This window comes from Pogoniulus pusillus, chromosome 27 (assembly GCF_015220805.1).
Source record: "Pogoniulus pusillus isolate bPogPus1 chromosome 27, bPogPus1.pri, whole genome shotgun sequence".
Taxonomy (NCBI): Eukaryota; Metazoa; Chordata; class Aves; order Piciformes; family Lybiidae; genus Pogoniulus; species Pogoniulus pusillus.
This window is the reverse complement of record NC_087290.1, coordinates 16443120-16461704: the sequence shown is the minus strand read 5'-3', so window position 1 is coordinate 16461704 and position 18585 is coordinate 16443120. Positions and strand designations below refer to the sequence as shown.

At 44.6% G+C, this 18585-nt stretch overlaps 2 protein-coding genes across 9 annotated transcripts in view; one reads left to right on the top strand and one right to left on the bottom strand.

Annotated features, from left to right (window-relative positions):
- Positions 1-9730, top strand: part of SRPK2 (SRSF protein kinase 2) — a 130219-nt gene extending 120489 nt beyond the window's left edge. For 5 of the 8 annotated variants that reach the window (XM_064165958.1, XM_064165954.1, XM_064165955.1 and 2 more), the window contains 4 exons: positions 1881-1950; positions 2662-2754; positions 3177-3269; positions 8081-9730. In XM_064165958.1, coding sequence (XP_064022028.1) covers positions 1881-1950; positions 2662-2754; positions 3177-3269; positions 8081-8265 — 441 coding nt within the window. In that variant the 3' untranslated portion in view covers positions 8266-9730. The remainder of the gene's footprint in view (positions 1-1880; positions 1951-2661; positions 2755-3176; positions 3270-8080) is intronic. The other 3 variants (XM_064165959.1, XM_064165962.1, XM_064165961.1) reach the window with 2 other exon arrangements.
- Positions 9731-11664: 1934 nt separating this feature from the next.
- The window catches only part of KMT2E (lysine methyltransferase 2E (inactive)), a 61870-nt gene continuing 54949 nt past the window's right edge, over positions 11665-18585 (bottom strand). The window contains 6 exon segments of the mRNA XM_064165953.1: positions 11665-13422; positions 13424-14002; positions 14754-14845; positions 15000-15119; positions 15223-15311; positions 17237-17535. Of these exon segments, the coding sequence (XP_064022023.1) occupies positions 12487-13422; positions 13424-14002; positions 14754-14845; positions 15000-15119; positions 15223-15311; positions 17237-17535 (2115 nt within the window). The 3' untranslated portion in view covers positions 11665-12486.

Here is an 18585-nt window from a genome sequence, read left to right as displayed (position 1 = left end):
TACAAGGTCTTGTAGTGACAGGATGAGGAGTAATGGGTTTAAACTGTCAGAGGAGAGATTTAAACTGGATGTTAGGAAAAAACTCTTTGCAGTGAGGCTGGTGAGACACTGGCACAGGTTGCCCAGGGAGATTGTGGCTTCTCCCTCCCTGGAGGTGTTCGAGGCCAGGTTGGATGAGGCCTTGAGTGACCTGTCCTAGTGGGAGGTGTTCCTGCCTGTGGTGGGGTGTTGGAACTGGCTGATCTTTGAGGTCACTTCCAGTCTAAACCGTTCTATGGTTCTGTGGTAATGCTGAGAAGTGTGACTCTGAACATCTCTGCAGTTTAAATACCTGCTTGTTTATAAGGTCCTTCTGGTTCTTTTTTTTTTTTTTTGAACTGTAAAATGGAAACTGTCAAAGCTTAGGGCAGAATAAGAAAAAAATGAGTGATTGTTGATGAGTGACTTCAGTTAGTGACTTTGTAGGATCTACAGAAGTATCAGCAAGGGTCAGTATTGCTTTCTTGGCTCCTCTGTGTGATTGCCATGAACTATTCTGGCTATAACCCACTTGGATGGCTCTGCAGTTCACAGCTTGCAAATGCCAAGTGCCCATAAATAGGCTAAATATACAGGTGATTTAACAACTCCAGGTTATGAATTGGAACAGAAAAATGTCTGTTTTCAGGAGACAAATGCTTTGTAGGAAATATTCTAATGGATTCAAATCCCTTGCTAGAACTGTGCCATGAAGTTCCATCTGGTCTTTGGAACTATTTTTTGGATCAGATGTTTCCCCTGGTCTTGGAGAATAGTTTCATGTTCCAGCCACTTGGAAAAGAATTAAATTCCTGGGGCTGCTTGAGTAATTGGTGATCCAGAGCAGAAAGAGAACAGTTTAACCAGTTAAGAGAGATGAGCCCATGTCTGTGCTCAAGGATGAGCTCTTGTGGTTATCTGCCTTCTGCAGCTTTTAACGGGCATTACACCCCTAAAGAGAAACTCACTTTTGTCCCGTCCTAACACAGGACTAGCATCCCATGCAAGCATCATCATGGCCTGTAGGGAGCAGTCATTGCAGTGTCTACTCTGGAGTCCCTCATCAGCACCAGGCTCAGTATTTCACTCTGCAACTGCACTGTGTGCTTTGACTTCTGGTTCAACAAACGTACCTTTTAAAAACCTCTTTCAGTCATCAAGGAAGCTCACCCTGTTTACTCATTTCAAGTGATTAAATACATTTTCAAATAGACTTTTTTGTTTTAATTCAGAGGGTTTTTTTCATTCCTAACCATGTTATCTGGCAGATAATTAGCCTTCAGACACAGACATAGCTCTTTCTATGGAGAAGTGGCCCTCTCTCAGCTTCACTGACTTACATCATCATCAGACAATGCCTAATTATGTAAGAGGCTGTTAGACATGGCCTTACACCGATGCCCTCCTCACACATGCTTGCAGCCTATCTGTTCAGATGGATGCTGTTTGCTGCCTTCCACCACCGAGGACCGGTGCTGGATGTCACACCACAACCAAAAAGCCCCAGGGATTGCTGGGGAGGAAGTGCAGTTGCATGCCTCTCACCTGTCTCCTCTGTTCATCCCCAGAAATGCCTGGGGTCTGGCTGTGCTGCCTGTTGCCACACTTGCAGCCTCCAGACTGACAGAGTGTACTTGGGGCTGGGCGTGAGGCTCTCTCCAGAGCCTGGGTTCATGCTGTAGTTGTGGTGCAAGGGAGCCCCCAGGTAAGTTGCCTCTCCTCAGTCTCAAATCGAGTCATAGGCATTGAGCTTTGACTGTTAATTCCCTCTAGGTGCTGAGATAGTTGTGATGTTGTGCTGACATCTTGAGATGAAGAACACTGACTCTGAAATACCCACATGTATGTCTGTTGTCTTGTAGGCTTTCGAGCTGGCCACTGGAGATTACCTGTTTGAACCACACTCTGGTGAAGACTATTCCCGAGACGAAGGTATGAATCTTCTGGGGTGGCAGCTTCTAGCTGTCGTCACACTGCTTGAACGTCCAGTGAGCTTGCAGTGGGTTCTGTATTTGAGTGAACTGTTCATATGCCTTGTTTCCAGAGTATAAACATGGTCTTTTTCTTTTTAGTTTTAAGTTCCATCACTAGCAATGGGTGGGCAAAAACTCCCTTCTGCAGATATTCATCTACTTAACAGCTGCCTGAAGGAATTAAACTGCCCTTCCTGTAAGACTGCATATGTGTGGAGACCTGACTGAGAATAACAACTTTCTAGCTTAGAAAAGAAGCAACGAATTTGACCTTGACAGTATTTCCTCTTGATAAGAGTGACACTGGAATAGTGTTGACATTGTGTATCTTTATTTCAGCGAGGCAATTACTAATTTTTTTTGGGTTTTGTTGTTGGTTTTTTTTCTTAAATTGGAATTAACTCCTGCTTCCATCTGTATATCTGTCCATTTTCATGCTTGTTTTGCTCGTACTCTTTGCAGTGGTCATGTGGGCATCATTCATTGTTCTAAGCGCTACTAATGATGCCAGAGCTCTGCTGATCCCAGAACCTCTGCATGGATTTGCTGCAAACGTTGATTTGAAACTATTTCTGATTTTTTACTAATTCCAGTTTCTTTCCTCTTCTTTTTTATCCCATCCTTTCCCTGCCCCTTCCACTCCCGTATCCTTTTTTTCTCTCCCTCATAGACCACATAGCACACATCATAGAGCTGCTAGGCAATATCCCAAGGCACTTTGCTCTATCTGGAAAATATTCTCGGGAATTCTTCAATCGCAGAGGTAGTACCTCTTCTTCTTGGAAGGTGCCATGATGCAGACAGAAGTGGAATTGCTGTTACTGGTTATCCCAGCTCCCACTCAGGAGTCTTTCCTGAAATCACACCACCAGAATTCCTCTCTGAAAAACAAAACACACAGGAATCTGTGGCAATGGAAAAAATAACTATTGGTACATTTCCAGTCACACTGCAAAACTTGGTGGTGGCAGCTGATACTCAAAGGTTGCTTTCAGAAGACGTTTTAGCTGAAAGTAGCTTTCCAAATCAGCCACTGAGTGGTGTGTCCCTATCCTGTTTGTTTGGTTTCTTTTAACCAGGATCAATCTGTTTCTGTCTGTACCAGGCCGGTGTTAGTGTGTGCATGCAATGTACTGATTAAACTGTTGTATGTTTCTGTTTTGCTGGCAATGTTCTCCAATGCAGACCACATAGCATTGATCATTGAACTGCTGGGGAAAATCCCTCGAAAATACGCTATGTTGGGGAAATATTCCAAGGAGTTTTTCACCAAAAAAGGTAACGGTATTTCTGCAACACTAATTTAAAGCATAGTGCTATCCCAAAGGAGAGTGTGTTCAGTCATGGGTACTGGAGAAACAGGTCCGGTTAGACGGAGCACTGTTGCCAAAGAAGAACTTTGCTTGCACGATTTGCAGCACTCAGTGCTTCATTTGACATTTGTTTGGGCATGTACTCGACAGAGTGTGGGTATTAACAAGTGTCTGTGTGAACCTGTTGTCCAGTGTCCGTGTTAAGGAGTCAAGTGATGCATAGCTTGTAATGTGATGGGAAGTCATCTCTCAACTGCTTTTAGTCGTGTGTAGGGATCCAGCAGATGCTACTGTTGGGGAATAATGCAGGTGGGAAGGAAATAGGTGGGCAGCGGGCACACAGCTGCCTGCTGTCGGTCCTCACACTGATGAGCTCCTTGAAGAGAGAGCATGCAGGGAAGGTGGCTTAGTGACAGACCGGTGAGGAAAGCTGCTCTGTGGTGCACTGTGCTGTCTTGCTTTGCATGCTCCCAGCTACTGAAATGTCCAGGTGCCACAGCCACAGCGGTGACTTGGCTGTGTTTGGTGCTGTACAAATGTGCAACCCCTCCAAGATGAAAGGTCTTGTCTGTTGCCACGAGAAAGTAACTAATCGGAGCAAATGCACTGCGCCTTTCAGTTCTTGTAGTCTTTTCTCGGGCTGCTCAGGGTGTGTCAGGAGCAGCCCGTTAATGTGGTGGGACAGCATGTGGGGCCGTTGACTGCAGCTGCCAAGAGTGGTTTCCTGCTGCAGAGCGCTTTGGCTTCCCTATTGAAAGCAACTCCCTGTGCCTGAGCACACAGCCTGAGCGGCCAGATGCAGCAGAGTGCTGGGGTGGCTGCAGTGGCAATGCTGTCTTGTAAGGGTTGGGTCACAAAGTGGGAGACAAGATTCTCCTCCCCCCGGATGAGAACCTGTTGTGTGTGGATGTCTCTGGTACAGCAAGGACCTCGGTGTGCCTCTATTGCTGTTGTGGTAAGAGCCAGATCCTTATGTCTGCCTGTCTGGGATGCAGAGGCATTGAACACAGCGCAGCAAGGGGCGAGAGTGGTTGGTGATGAAGGACGGACAGTGACTGCCATTTGGAGCACTCTAAAAGTGTCTTTTTAGTCTAGTGGGGAGGTTACTGGAGGAGTAGTAAAGGTTTACAAAAGTGTCAATGGATGAGCAGAAAACAACTGTTGTTCTCCAGCACATGCCAGATGAGAGCTGGGGGGGGACACCTGAAGTGGAGCTTGAAGGAGGTGACTTTAAAATAAGCTCTTGTCGCCTCAGCAGGCACTGAGCTGCAGGAGCCAGAGAGGCTCAAAAACAATCTCTTGTTAACTGAGGTGAACTCAGGGCTGACAGGTCTGTGAATGTATAAAGCAGAGAAACAGCTAGGCAGGAGGCACCCCCCGATGGGGATTGCAGCTGCTAGAGTGAGGGCAGGCCCTGCAAGAGGCTCCTTTGCCTTCCCTCCCTGGCCATTCCTGTTGCCACTGCCAGAGGCTCGTGTTCTTAATTTTCACTTTACACCAGACGAGTTGGCATTATCTAATAATGTCACAGACCCTTCAAGTGATCTAACAGTTACCCAGTAACCACAGTGTGCCACATGGAAGGGGCCAGTTCATGGAATTCCCTTGAAGTGTAGAGCTTCATCTGATTCCATGAGCAACCTGTCACTGAAATGCGTTGCTGCTGTCCTCCAGGACCTGAACTTCAGTGGCATTCCTCAGAGGCACTCTCTGCTGTGGCTTGTGGGTCTGGGTGGGAGTTAAGCACTTTGAAAAACTTGGTTTACCCACCACACATAATGTCAGCATGGGTGTGCTGTGGAGGCTTAGGGAGGCAGAATCCCACCTGGTTTCCTGCAAACAGAAGATCTCAAATGTAAACTCAAGCTGCATTTTCAGATCACACCAGTGTCAGAGAAACTGAAATACTTTGTCGAGAAAAAAGAGAGCTGGTGAGTGTCCTGCTCACTTTCTGGAGATGATTTTTATCATTAAACTGGCACCAGATAGCCTTTTCTTTTTGCCTGGCCAGCCTGGTGCTGCTGGCCTCACTCATGCCCCCAGGAGGGATTTGGTTTGATGGGCTGGCTTTGGAGTTGACCAGGAAGCATTGATACTTAACCTGCTTATGGCCTGAGCACTTGAGATGAGAGGCCATGCAGGGTACAGACCTGAGGCCACTCCAGAAATGGCACACTGCAGTGTAAAGGCAGACCTAGAAATGTAAGTGTAGGCTTCTCTTCTTGCAAACCTTGGGTAAAAGTCATCACGGTTTGGGTGTTTTTCCTGTCCATAAATCAGTCTCAGAGTGGCGCTTTAGATGTTTGAATGGTCCTACTGAATTCACAGGCACAGAAGGAAGAGTGTCACCAAGCAGTGAGTTTACAGGATTGAGTGCCTCTTCCCGTGAAACGCCTGAAGCAGTTGGTGACATTCAAACAGGAGGGGGCGCTTAGAAAAGGGAAAGCATTTTGAAGTCACTTTTTAGTCACTGTAACAAAAATGGTCGCGGTTTTTATAGGGTCTTGTCTTGATGGAGCCCAGTAATAACTCCACTGAGTCCTTTTCTCCAGGGCCTCCTTCCTGCTATTTGTAAAAATGATTTATATGCTTTGGCACTAAAACTTAAACCACAACATGGTGGGGGAAAAAGAGGTTTTATGTTTCTTATCGTAGTTGATAGCTCTGTTTCCTTGTGAGCTAAACCTGTGCAAGATGTTGGCTGAGTACTGGCTTTGCCTATTGGAAGCTGTAGCAAGGAATCATAGAATCATGGAGTGTTTCAGATTGGAAAGTACCTTTAAAGGTCATCTAGTCCACCTCTCTGCAGGGACATAGAATCAGAGAATGCACTCGGCTGGAAAGGGACCTCAAGAGCTAAGTATTCAGAGAGCAGGAACTTGGCTCCCACAGGGGCACCTTCAATCTTTATACAGCCTGAGTATATAATGTGGAGACAAAGAGGAAGGCAGTGCCATGTGGAAACACACTTCCCCAAAGCTGCTCTGGTACATCATCATGACAGCCCCTGCAGCTGGGGGAGCTATGGACACAGCCTGAAGTGTTTGGTCTTGCTTGCTTGTTTTTAGGTTATGTTTTGCTTGCAGTCAGTAACAAGTCACTGTTTTCTGTAACTGTTTGCCAGTTGTTTGAGTTTAGATCTCCTCACGAGGTAGTTTGCCACCTGTTCTTGGTAGTGGTCACTGAGAAACACTCTTTGAAAGCTACACAGGGTAAGGTTTCCAGCAGTTACTTTTTAGTTACACAAAGGTTTTAGGCACTGGAATGGACTGCCCAGGGAGGTGGTTTTTTAAGATTGAATGAGGCACTTGGTGGCATAGTTTAGCTGATGTGGTGGTGTTAGGTTATAGGCTGGACCTCATGATCTCAGAGGTCTTTTCTGGCCTTGGTGATTCTGTGAGTCTAGGAAAAGAGCCTGGAATGAAGGCACTGCTGGGACAGTGTGGGCCAAAACCAAAGCCCTTGCTCGTTTGACTTGTGAGTACTGGTGGGCAAGCTCGTGCTGTAAATGTATAGATGCAGTTCTGCTGTCATTTTGCTGTGTCAAAACTCCTCCTACCCTGTGGGCAGCACGTCTTACTCTGCATTACCAGCAGGTGTCTTCTCTTTCTCTTGTAAGTGATCTACAGTTTGCACACCAGCTCTTCTAGGGCCTCTGTGATAACACTTGGAAAGCTGCTTTTGCAAGTGTACCACACTGCCCAGTATGTCCTGCTCTGGCCTGAAGTAGCAGGAGCCTGTTCTGCTGAGTGTGTGACAGTTTGAATCCATTAATAGCATGCAGATGCTCATGAAGTCTGTCCTGAAAGCTCTGTATCAACAGGGATGCAGAGAAAGTGTGAGCTGACATCTGATGGCAATTTATGGGCAGGGACTACAAATGAATTTGCCAAGCCACTTCAGCCTGTGCTGTAGTGTGCTCGTGAAGCTATGGGTGAGTCACGTTCACCTTCCAATACTGGGTGAGAAATTACCACCTTCATCAGCAGTGCAGGGGACAATGCAGTGGTTTCTGAAGCGTGGAGGCTATCTGGCCCAGATGTATCCCCTGGGAAACAGAGATGACAGCAGAGGAACTGCAAGCAGACAGAAGAACCATTGCCATCATACGAGATAGCCTAGACCTCAACGCTATTGCTGGTTTGAGTGGCAGAAGATTCCTGTCTCTTTTGTTTGCTTTGGTCTGAAACACATTGCCAGGTTGAGCAAATTTTGATGGAATTCAAATCCTCCAGCTGCTGTTTGAAGGAGATGCTGGCAGCAGCAGGCACTTCTCTCTCAGGAATGCTTAAGCCAGCGTATGTCCTGGGGACATTTGCCAAGACAGTGTTGCAGAATCTCCCAGGGCTTGGCTCGGTGTGGGAGTCACTGCTGGCAAATGCCACAACCTTCACCTTGGCATGGGAGCAGTTGTTGTGAAATGTGGGGGTTTTGGCCCATGGTGTTCTTCTGTCAGAGTGTGAACTGGTGCGTGGTTGAGTGCCTTTGTGTGTGGGGACAGAACGAAGACAGCAAGGAAAAGCAGAAGTGGTGCTGCAGCGGAGTCCAGATGTAAATATGGTTTGCCATAGGAACGAGTTCCTGGCTTTGACACTGGACTTACAGTCTCTCTGGTGACCTTGAGCAAGCTTGCTGTGTCCTGCCCTTCCTAAATGACGGTTCTCAGCCTTGGCAAGGGGCTGTGAATGCAGAGTGGGAAAAAAACCAAAACAGGGCTTAGCTGTGGACAGGGATCAGGCGGTATTTTTCTAATGCCAGTAATGTTTCTGTTTGCAGGGGAGCTCCGACACATTACCAAGCTGAAACCTTGGAGTCTTTTTGATGTGCTCGTGGAGAAGTATGGTTGGCCTCACGAAGATGCTGCACAGTTTACAGATTTCCTGATCCCCATGCTAGAAATGGTCCCAGAGAAACGTGCTTCAGCTGGAGAATGCCTCAGGCATCCGTGGCTGAATTCTTAGCAGAGTCTCCCAGCTGTACAAAAAAGCCAGCAACCACTTTCCAGTGCGTCGGACCTAAAGGGTGACTGTCACAAATTCTTTAGCAGGATCACACGTGAGCTGGCTTCAATCCTCAGACCTTTATTTTGCTTGAGGTACTGTTTGACATTTTGCTTTTTTGTGCACTGTGTTCTTGGGGAAGGGTAGTCTTTCTTTTTTGTCTTCAGCTAGTAGTTTACTCACCCACTTACTTCAGAAAACACTTAACTGTGTCTTTAAGCATTGTTTCTTGTGTTGTGTGGCATTCAGCTGTCAGATTTTTGAAAAAAGGAAACCTACCCCCATGTGTTTTGGCAAGTTTTGTAACTATTTATGAAAAAAAGTAATAATAAAATATTTTAGCTGATGCATATTATATAATTTACAAGTGTAAGAAATTTATGGAGTCAGAACCGAGTTACGGTGAGGAACTGTACAATTTTCTCTTCTGGCAAAGGGAAGTCACTCCTGTACTATAGTGTATGTAAATGCACCTGTAAATGTTTATTGCCATTTCAATATGGGACTGGGGACTCAATTTCAGAGTAAAGCTACTTAAGTTTTAGAGAGCTTTATAGCAAACCAGTTGCACGTAGTGGACTTAAAACCGCTTTAAGGAATTGTGTGAACTTTCTATTCTTGCGGCAGTTCCTGCTCATTGGGTTTTAAACAAAGTGGCTCTGGTTTACAGGATTTCATTCCCCAAATGGCACTTTAAAGGAAGGCTAGACTTCTTTCAAATAAAGTATGCATTATCATTTAGCATTCCCTTTTAGAACTTTTTGCCTATTTTAAGTGCTTTTAAGGAAAAGAAAAATTAGCAATTTCCCTTACAATGTGATAGCGAAGACATGGTACCATATGGCGTTGCCTTTTTATAAGCACTGCAAGTTGTATTATACCTTAAGAGAAAAAAAGAAGACATAAATTAACAGTTGAGCATGAGAACCACCCTATGTGTAAGAATTGCTGACCTCTTTTACACAGACCTGCAAATATGGACAGTGCAGTGGGCACAGTAATGCCAGAAGGAAGATCATGCTCATTCCATTCATAGCTTTACATGTTTCTAAACCGAATTGCACTAGCTTTATTCTTTCCCATTACTAGGCAGACAATTACCTGTTGTAAGTTGCACGCAACAATTAGGTGTTTCCTAGGAAAAAAAAGCAAGCTGCGTAGGCTGAAGCTCATAGGCAATACGGATTGTAGAATGTACAGTACAGAGGTGCGGTTGGGCCTCTGGCAGAAGTCAGTGGGATGAATGTAAGCTTACTTCTGATCTTCATGTAACTACGGTGCCACTTTTTTTCTTGACCGTGTCCATATGAAATTTATTCACATGCCTTTGCAATAACTAGATTGTGAGAAGATAGCCCCATGCTGTAACAATAACCAGTTGTTTGAGGTGCTTGCAGTTGTCTAATTAAAGTGTTTTGTTTTTTCAGTGTGCTGGTCATTGGAATCCTTGCTAGCTCTTACTCCCAGCTGTTTGTTTGCTAGTGATCTGTGGCATGGCAGTGGTGGGTGGGAGCTGGTCTAATCTGGACAAAGTGAAGAGCAGCTTTCTGTGCTAATCTGTAACCTGTATCACCCTGCAGCCATCAGAGTATCCTGAAGGATACCAGGGCACAAGGGGCTGCATGGCAGTGGTTGCTAGGTGAAACACAGTAAAACTGAGCAAAGAATGTTTCTTACTCGGTGTTTAACTACTGTAAGAAAGCCAAAGACAGCCCCATCCCCAATAGGCTGGTGCAGCCACTCCTCCACAGAGAGGCTACAAAGCCACCAGAGTGAGGGACACGCACCAGTGCAGAGAAACTTGTGCCCACATGCTGAGGCCTACCAGGAGCTGGGTTTCAGGACCGCAGGTCCTCACCCTCCACAGAGTGCTTCATGCTGGAACTGCTCTAACTGCTGCATGGACAACACATGTGAACAGGACAGTGGCACAACGGACTCCAGACCTAGAGGTAAAAATTACGTTCAGTTCTCACCTGGCCTAGCCCCTGGTAGTCTCTAGTTACTGCAATTCATCAGAAGCCTTAACCCCTGAATACCAGCACTCGAATGCCATGCCAGCTGAAATGCAAACCAGCTGAGGCATGTAACCGTACAATACCTCTGTCTGGCACACGGCAATACCCCAGAACTCAAGGGACCATGCATAGTACTGGTCCCGGTCTGCCCTCCAGCACATCACCTTTTCGTGCTGCTCTAAGAGCTCACCTTGTAGAGCACTTTGGTATCAGAGAGGCTGTGATCACCTGCTGCCTGGAGGAATGGAAAGGGGCTATAGGGGCTGAGCCAGGTTTTTTCCCAACATCAGTGTCCAAGTAGTTGAATGGCACTGGGTTTCTGTTGCTACTGATGGCCTAATCATACAATCAGTAAGTCCTCTAAATGCATCAAGTCCGTCCTGTTCTACTTGATGCTAATACACCACCTCAGGTATTCTGTACAGCACATGCTTTGTACAGCCAGCAGTTGTTCAGCACAGTATTTCTAGTGTGCTATTTTTACTTTTCCCCCACCAATAATTAGAGGCAAATTAGAATTTAAAATAGCCCAAAATCTTTTCTACGTGTTAAAAAGAATTACCCCTTTTTTCAGTGAGCAGAAACAGTCAATTCACATCACATTTCAGGTTTTCTTCTCTGGTTTTCAGGGCTGGAGTCATCAAGCACAGTCCTGTTAGGTGAGCAGAACTTAGAGCAGTCACTGCTGAAAAAAGTAAGGACACTGTCACACACCAGTTATTGAAGAAATCTGCACTATCTTAGCTGCTAATGCTGAACAGGAGTAAACCACTTCCTTAAAATAAATAAATAATTGAACCTGTGTGTGAGCACACATATACACACACATATATATATATACAGACTCTGCTCTGTGTGTGTATACACACACTTATTTATATAATAACCCATACCCCACTGGAGCACCACTCACTCAGCTCTCCTTCAGCAAGAGGGTCTCTGCAGTGATGAGAAGCTGCATTACAAACAATTGAGCTTGTTTTTAAACTTTCCAGTCTGGAGAGTCTGACAGCATCAGTGCCCACACAGTCGCACCAGCAGGAAGACCTGCAGATCCACTGGAGGAGGACAGGAACATAGTGCAGGGTGCACCTGGTTCTGTGGTCTGCAACTGAGGTCAGAGAGCAGCATTAGTGCAGCAGTGCTGGTGTGTACAGGCTGCTGTGCAGCACAATGAACACCCATTCACCAGTCAATAACTGACACCAGAGCCTGCTCTGCGCAGAGCAGTTCTTACCTCACCTCTAGAAGCAGGAGAAGAAATAAACAGACCTCCCTCGTTCAGGGAACAGCCCCTTCAGGGCACTTCCCTGAAGACATACCATCCTTCCAGGACAAGCAGTTAAAACTGACATAACTGTGATTTATTAACATGAATTAAAATGCCCAACCAGTGCTGCAATGTGACAGTATATTAAAAAAAAATTAAGGATCATATACTGTACTACTTTCACAAAGATCACACTTCTTTTTTTTCTTTTTGTTTTGGTTTTTTTTCTTCAAAAGAGACTTATATACAATACTATATCAAATGAAGGGCGTCGAAGCAATTGTACAAGCCAAAGAAATGCAGTATTTACAGGACTCCAAACATTAGAAACGCTCTATACATTAAATTACAATTTCTGCAAATAACTGATGAAACAAAAAGCCATGTCCACACCAAAACTATAAAAAGTTGTATTGCATCTTTTCCTATCTCTATGCACACAAAGGATTGCTGACAGAAGGAAAATGGGGGGGAGGGAGGGGAGAAAAAAATGTTAGTGCCATCACTTAGCCTGCATACTTATTTAATTACATGTGTATAAAAGTAATATAGAAAACATTCACTAAATGAATTTAACTGCAACGATAAAATTTTAAAGGTTTTGCAGCATCAAACCTACTGCCCAGGAAAAAAAAAAACAAAACAAACCCAACACAGCTGGAATGTTCACGTACAAAGTAAAAAGAAATACCTAATACTGGCTTAACAGCACATTCTCAGGAATTTTAAAAAGAAAAAAAAATGGAAGGAATACAATGAAAGAGCACTGGTGTCTGCTTTTATACAAAGTATCATGTACAAGCTTTAAAAAGTACCTCCAACAGGTACATATGAAATATACACAGTTTATATTACACAACATTTTAAAAATGTTTAGTATTAGAGGGGTCGGTTTTAATGCCACCCTGAACCATGGTAATTGTTCTGAAAAGTGGGTGGCACCTGTGCTCTGTGAATAGGGATCTGTCCAGGCACCGGCGAGGCCTGCTGTGGCCCCTGCACTCCGTGGGGCAAGGTGACAGAGCCAGGGTGAGGGCAGAACCCTGAAGCGGTGGGTGTTGTGATACTGTTTGGTCCTTGAGGTTGGATGTGAGGACCCTGACCAGGGAGTGGGCAATGAGGTCCTGTTCCAGCAGGCTGATGTTGAGGTCCAGGTCCTAGTGTTGTGTGATGTGGGGCTTGTGAGGAATAGGAGGAAACGCTCGTGTGAGCATTTGAAGGAAAATGGGGGGGCGCTTGATGAGATGGGTGATGTAACCCTTGTGCTGATGCTGGGTGATGCCCCGAGCCGGTAACACTGGAGGGTGGGGGAGGAGGAGGGGGAGGTGCAGAGTTTACAACATGCTGGTGTTGTGCTTGCAAACCTTGGTGTCCAGTTGAAGGATGGGGCGGTTGGTGGTGGGGGAGAGGACCTGGCGGTGGAGGTGGCGGTGGCAAATGGTGACCAGCAGCTTGAGAATGAACGTGTGATCCAGGAGCTACTGCCACGGCGTGAACTGGACCAACGACGTGTGCTACAGAGTGCTGCTGATGAGTACTTTGCTGCTGTACGAGGTGAGGTCCTGGAGCAGGTGGTGGTGGAGGAGGAGGAGGAGCAGCAGATGCTGATGCCTGGTGATGAATACTAGGGTTCTGAGATGGCAAGAAATGCCCTGCAGTTACATGGTGTCCCGGCACTGTTTGTTGACCCGCAGTGCTAGGAAGTGCTTGGTTTGGTCCAGATGAAAACACAGTCTGTTGGGGTATGCTGCCCTTCAACTGACTGTAACTCTGAAAGTTTCCAGAGGGTTGCTGGCTTTGAAAGTAAGTAGAAGAAGGAGGTGGGGGGGGGCGGGGGAGGTGGTGCATTGCTGTTCAAATTTTGTTGGTTAAATTGGCTGTAGGAAGCCGCAGATTGTCCTGAAGTTGGCTGAGTGAAGAGGGGTCCGCTAGCCTGCTGTTGAGTACTTGGCTGAAGGGTTGGCGCTGCTGGATAAAAGTTCCGGTGCGTTTCCCTCTGGGGTGTTCCAACTTGAGGTGACTGAGGATGATGAGGTCTGTATGGGGATCCCAACTGCTGCGAGTGAGGCTTTGGTGAAAGGTATCCATGCTGCACAGGCGCGTGAGGGGTGGACGACTTGGGAGGATTCTCCAGGTGTGGTGAAGGGGGGCAATGCAGCTTCAAAGGTGCAGAAGGCAGCTTCTGTGGGTGTGAAAGTTGCTCGGCAGAGCTGCGCAGATGTGGCTGAGGTGGATGATTTTTTGAAAGTGCTTGGACGCTGTTTGCTGGCTGCTTTTGTTGCAGCTCAGATTTTGGGTGGTTCACACATTCAGCCTCAGGTGCGTTAGCTGCAGCTTCCCAGTGCGAATCTGTTTTGGTGGGAGTTTTCCCAAGGGACTGTGTTGAAACTCCAGGACTCGGTGAAGAGGGCTGGAAGGAAAAGAAAGTCAGTGCAAAGCATTCAATTACATGAGCGTTAGAACAAGAACAACATCTGAGGGTTTCCTCCTGCAGGGAGAAAAGAAGTGTTGAGGCACAGGATGTGCATTGGGTGTAAGAAGACCAGCAACAATAGAAAGCTTAAACTGAACAAGGCAGTTATTTTTAACAAGTGTGTCTCAGCCTTCCAAAGAAGACCACAAAGTCTATTTTGAACTACTAACAGAAACTGGATGTGTCAGGTCAAAAGCAGAACCTGTTAATGTCTTTGCTTTCTCAGTCTGACCAAAAATCATTACAGACAAGCCCACTTAACAAAAGTAATGCCATTTTCAGACTGATTCAACATTTTGAAGCTGGCACAGTGCAAGCACACAGACTGAACAATGCAACCTGAATTACTTCACTTAATACTGTACAGGCAGCTGCTCAGCATCTTTCTCATCGGTGCCAAACCCTGAGATGGCAAGAGGCTAAGGTACAAGGTACGTAAATCACGTTCTGACTGTCAGTTCTGAGCCTAAACTGACACATCAGACACGCCTCTTCTGTGCCTCCTATTTGCATGCTCAGCTACTGAAAGAGCAGGACATAAATAAGCTTTGTGTGCATGGACCAACATGTTTACCTGTGTGAAATTACGGCAGAGACAGAGGAACATTTTGTAAGGTACATAGGATGTGTGTATATTTTCATATGGATTTTCTACACCATACATGTGCCCGCACACCCTGTCCATTACCTTGCTTGCTTTTGATGGGCTTTTACATGTCCTTTGTGAAGTATCTGGGGACAGACATTCAGAAGTAGGCTCTGGATTTTCAGTATCAGGCTCTACAGAAATAAAGCAGAGATAATGGTAAGGAGTGGGGAAATCTGGTCTTATGCTTAGCGGTCTTTGCTAAGTCGTCTTACAACAATTTTATTAGCTCTTTCAAAGAGACTATTCAATAGGTCAACTGTCATACAAGGTCATCTGCTTACTGACCTTCCATAAATTCAGTGAAAGAAGGAACCTTAAGCTGCAACTGGGAAATGAGATTTGAATGAGATGAAGGTGGAGACTGAACATGAGACGGTGAGCATGGGCTACAAGGTGATTCTCCCCCTACAGATGAAGCAGACCCAAACATATTATTAGAATGATTCCAGATAACCATGGAGGGGGACTGGTGTGACTGATCTACCTTCAACATGATAAATCAACTCACCACTGTCCTTGTCTTTCCTGTGATCACTGAGAAGTAAAGCTCTCTGATAACTCCGTTCTCTCACTTGTTCCACAGAGGTTGATGCAGTCCTGGAAAAGAGCAGGACGTACTCAGTTTAAGAGGATGTACTTCCAGAGACCCGACACAGGACAATGCACATGCAGAAATACTGTGTCAGAGAAAGTGTACGGTGTTGACTGTATGTATGAGCCAAATATCTGCTTGTACATAAGGAAATGTGACCCAAGTATTTTGTATTGCTTTCTTCCACTTTTATGACGTTGCAGGAAATTGGTATATTCATATTACACAAACTGACAATTCTTCCTAATATGGAAATACCATCTGTGTAGGTGGGGTTTGGTTGTTGGGGTTGTTTTGTTTGTTTGTTTGTTTTGGTTTGTTTTTTTTTAGAGTAGTTCTTAATTTTCCACCTGCTCAGAATAAGTTACAGGTACTGCTTCACATTGCTTTTTGGAGAAAATTGTCTTCTTCCCAAGGTGGAAGCAGTCTTCCTAAGATTTTGCTCTGTAATAGTGAATCCATAGTTGTAAACACTGCACAACTACAAGTCTATCTCCTTTTAAGTTTCTACATTTGACCTGCCAGAGAGTGGGGATAAAATGACTGTCATCGCTTCCATAATCAACTACATCTGACAATCACAACCTGATCAAGAAAGCAAAGACAGTGCTGCACAAAATACGTTCTTTCAAGCGAGCAGGTACAGCATTACACTGCGACACTGTTGTACTAAAATAACTTTTGCTGCTGCCTGCAAAAATAGTGCAAAAATTTACTGATAAATTAATTCTTCTCCCTTTAACCTTTTTCCACATTCTTTGTTTAGAATGTAGTTTCTCCATAGTGAACTTACAGCCCCTTTTTTACAGTGAAACTTCACAGGCTCCCTTCAATAGGCTCTACAAACTACTCCTATTTTGAAATAGCTGGAGCAGCTGAGCAGAAGGATATTCAACTCGTCAGCCCATGTTCATCCCTAACACTGTTAGGTCCTCACTAGAGCATAAAGAACATCTGCAGGATTTATCTTGTGCCGAGTAACATTCTGGGGACTGCTTCACCAGAGCTGACAATCTATCTTAAGAGTACCAAAATGCCTTAAGTGTGCAAAATTTACACAGACTCCAAGTCATTCTATTTCATCCTGCCCTCACAATGAATCTCTCCACAGGATTTCTGGTTTGTTGGAGTTATCTGGCACAGCATCTAACAGAGCATATGGTCTGCACACAGGGAGACCATTTAATAAGCAATGATGCAAGTGTCACCACCTGCTCTGTACCTAAGCAGAAGGAATCATTAGGCAGACTGCATGCAGCCCTGCTCACTGCACTTAAGTAATAGCAAACACCATGAACACACTCCAGCCAGATCTCTGGAAAACAGATGACCTAAAGTCTTCAGCAGCTTTTGCTAGTCAATACAGATTATTTTCCTTTTCCACCCTTCTTCCCCACAGTACTTTGAGAAAGGTTTTGTGATTTAAGATGAAAAAATAATCTTTTCAGCCTACAGACAGAAGAAGTGTCTGAGTGCAGAGCCAAGGCCACACTGAGAAGACTCAAAGTCTCTCACAGCCATTACAGCATCCTCTATCCAACTGTTCTTCCCTTCCACACACCTTCCTCAGCAAGTACACACAGCCCAGCCAGCACAGTGGTGGCAGGCACGTACCTACTCATTGATGCTATTCTCTACACGTTTACAAGTGCACTTTACCTACTGCAACTTGTCTTGCTCAAACCCGTATCTGTTTTTCACTTAGAAAATGCAGAAGCAAAGCAGAATGAAAATGAATTAACTAGAATCTTACAGAGGTAATTTTACATACACTCTACTGTTTGAGATATCTGATATGGTTCTGAGGAAAGAGGCAAGGCAACTCTTGACTAATCTGGAAGAAAAGTTCCCAAGCAGTGATGTGCAACAGCACCGGTATCAAATTAGAATTAATTCTTCAGCATTCCAATTCTGTAGCTTTGTGGCTTACCACTGAACTTCTGGTTCATTCTTCTCACTGGAAGATTCCTTAACTGCACAGCTGTTGCCAACATCTTCTGGAGATGCATTATAAACAGCAGCAGGCAGTGGTAAAGGGAGGCTTGCAGCGTTATCAGTTTGCTCCCCATTTTCACCACTGTTGTTATAGCCATCGTTAGCACTATTGGTGGTACTAATATTTCCTCCACTAGCAGCCTGAGGAGATACAGTAACCAGGGGGAAACTTTCTGTCTTGGAGCCACTTTTTCTAGCTTCTCGTTGTCTCTTACGGTATTCTAACAAGGATACCTAAGGAGAGAACAAACAAACACAACAAAAGGAATATTAAAAGGCAAGTTTCCATTGAATTGAAACGCTGAGAAAGCAAACAACTAATATTTCAGTAAGACATGCCATTTGCCTGCCTCCAAAAGAAAATGGGGATAGATTGATGGAAAATACTTCACTGTATCTGCAGTGAATTCACAGAGTACTGAGCTACTGATGTCTGTAAAGACAATACAAAGAAAATAGCTGCTGCCAAGAAAGGAAGTGTGATGGAGGTCAGCAAAAAGTTTGTTGAAGTTATACTGTTGGCTGAAGCTGCAAGGGACTTTACAGTTTTTCCTGGGACTACAGAGTTTAATAAGAGTCCAATGGTAAAAGCAAAAGTGTTTTTACGAGATCTCAAGTTGACAGCAGGATGTGATTCCCTCATCATCCTTCTGCTTTACTGTACTGCACGTATCTCTGAGCTCTTCATACATTGTTCCTAACATAATAGCATTTAAGACTTCCATTCTCTTCTCCCAGTTTATTCTGAATTTCTGTCATTACTGCAATCTAGAAGAGATGATTAAATTAAATTCTAGGTACATTTTATTACTAAAAACAGTGAGACATGAAGGGGAAAATACCTTCAGTGACAAAATAAATTCCCAAGACATTTTCACTAAGTATCTTCAGGATTTGAAGCAGAAAGCTGAAATATTGACTTTCATATATATATCTTATTAAATGGCGCTTCCACTGATATAGTGTCATTACTGAACATCTAATTTTTCCCTTGCAATTATCAACATCCTACTCTGAAGCATAAAGCATCCAGAACCCAAGTACAATAATGAAAAAAAAATCATGTTTAACTGGCTTGGTTTTTCTGTCAGTGTAGAAAAAGATGTCTGCTTTTATTGAGAAGTACAGCAGCTCGTTTGTGGCCCTAGGGTTGGTTGTTTGCTTTCCAACACATCTATCCATTAAAGATTCATTTATATGTTCCAGAGTAAGAATAGTTAAAAATATCTGATTTTCTCATACAGTTCAAGAATTGATCTTGCTTTCAAACAATTTCTATTATTT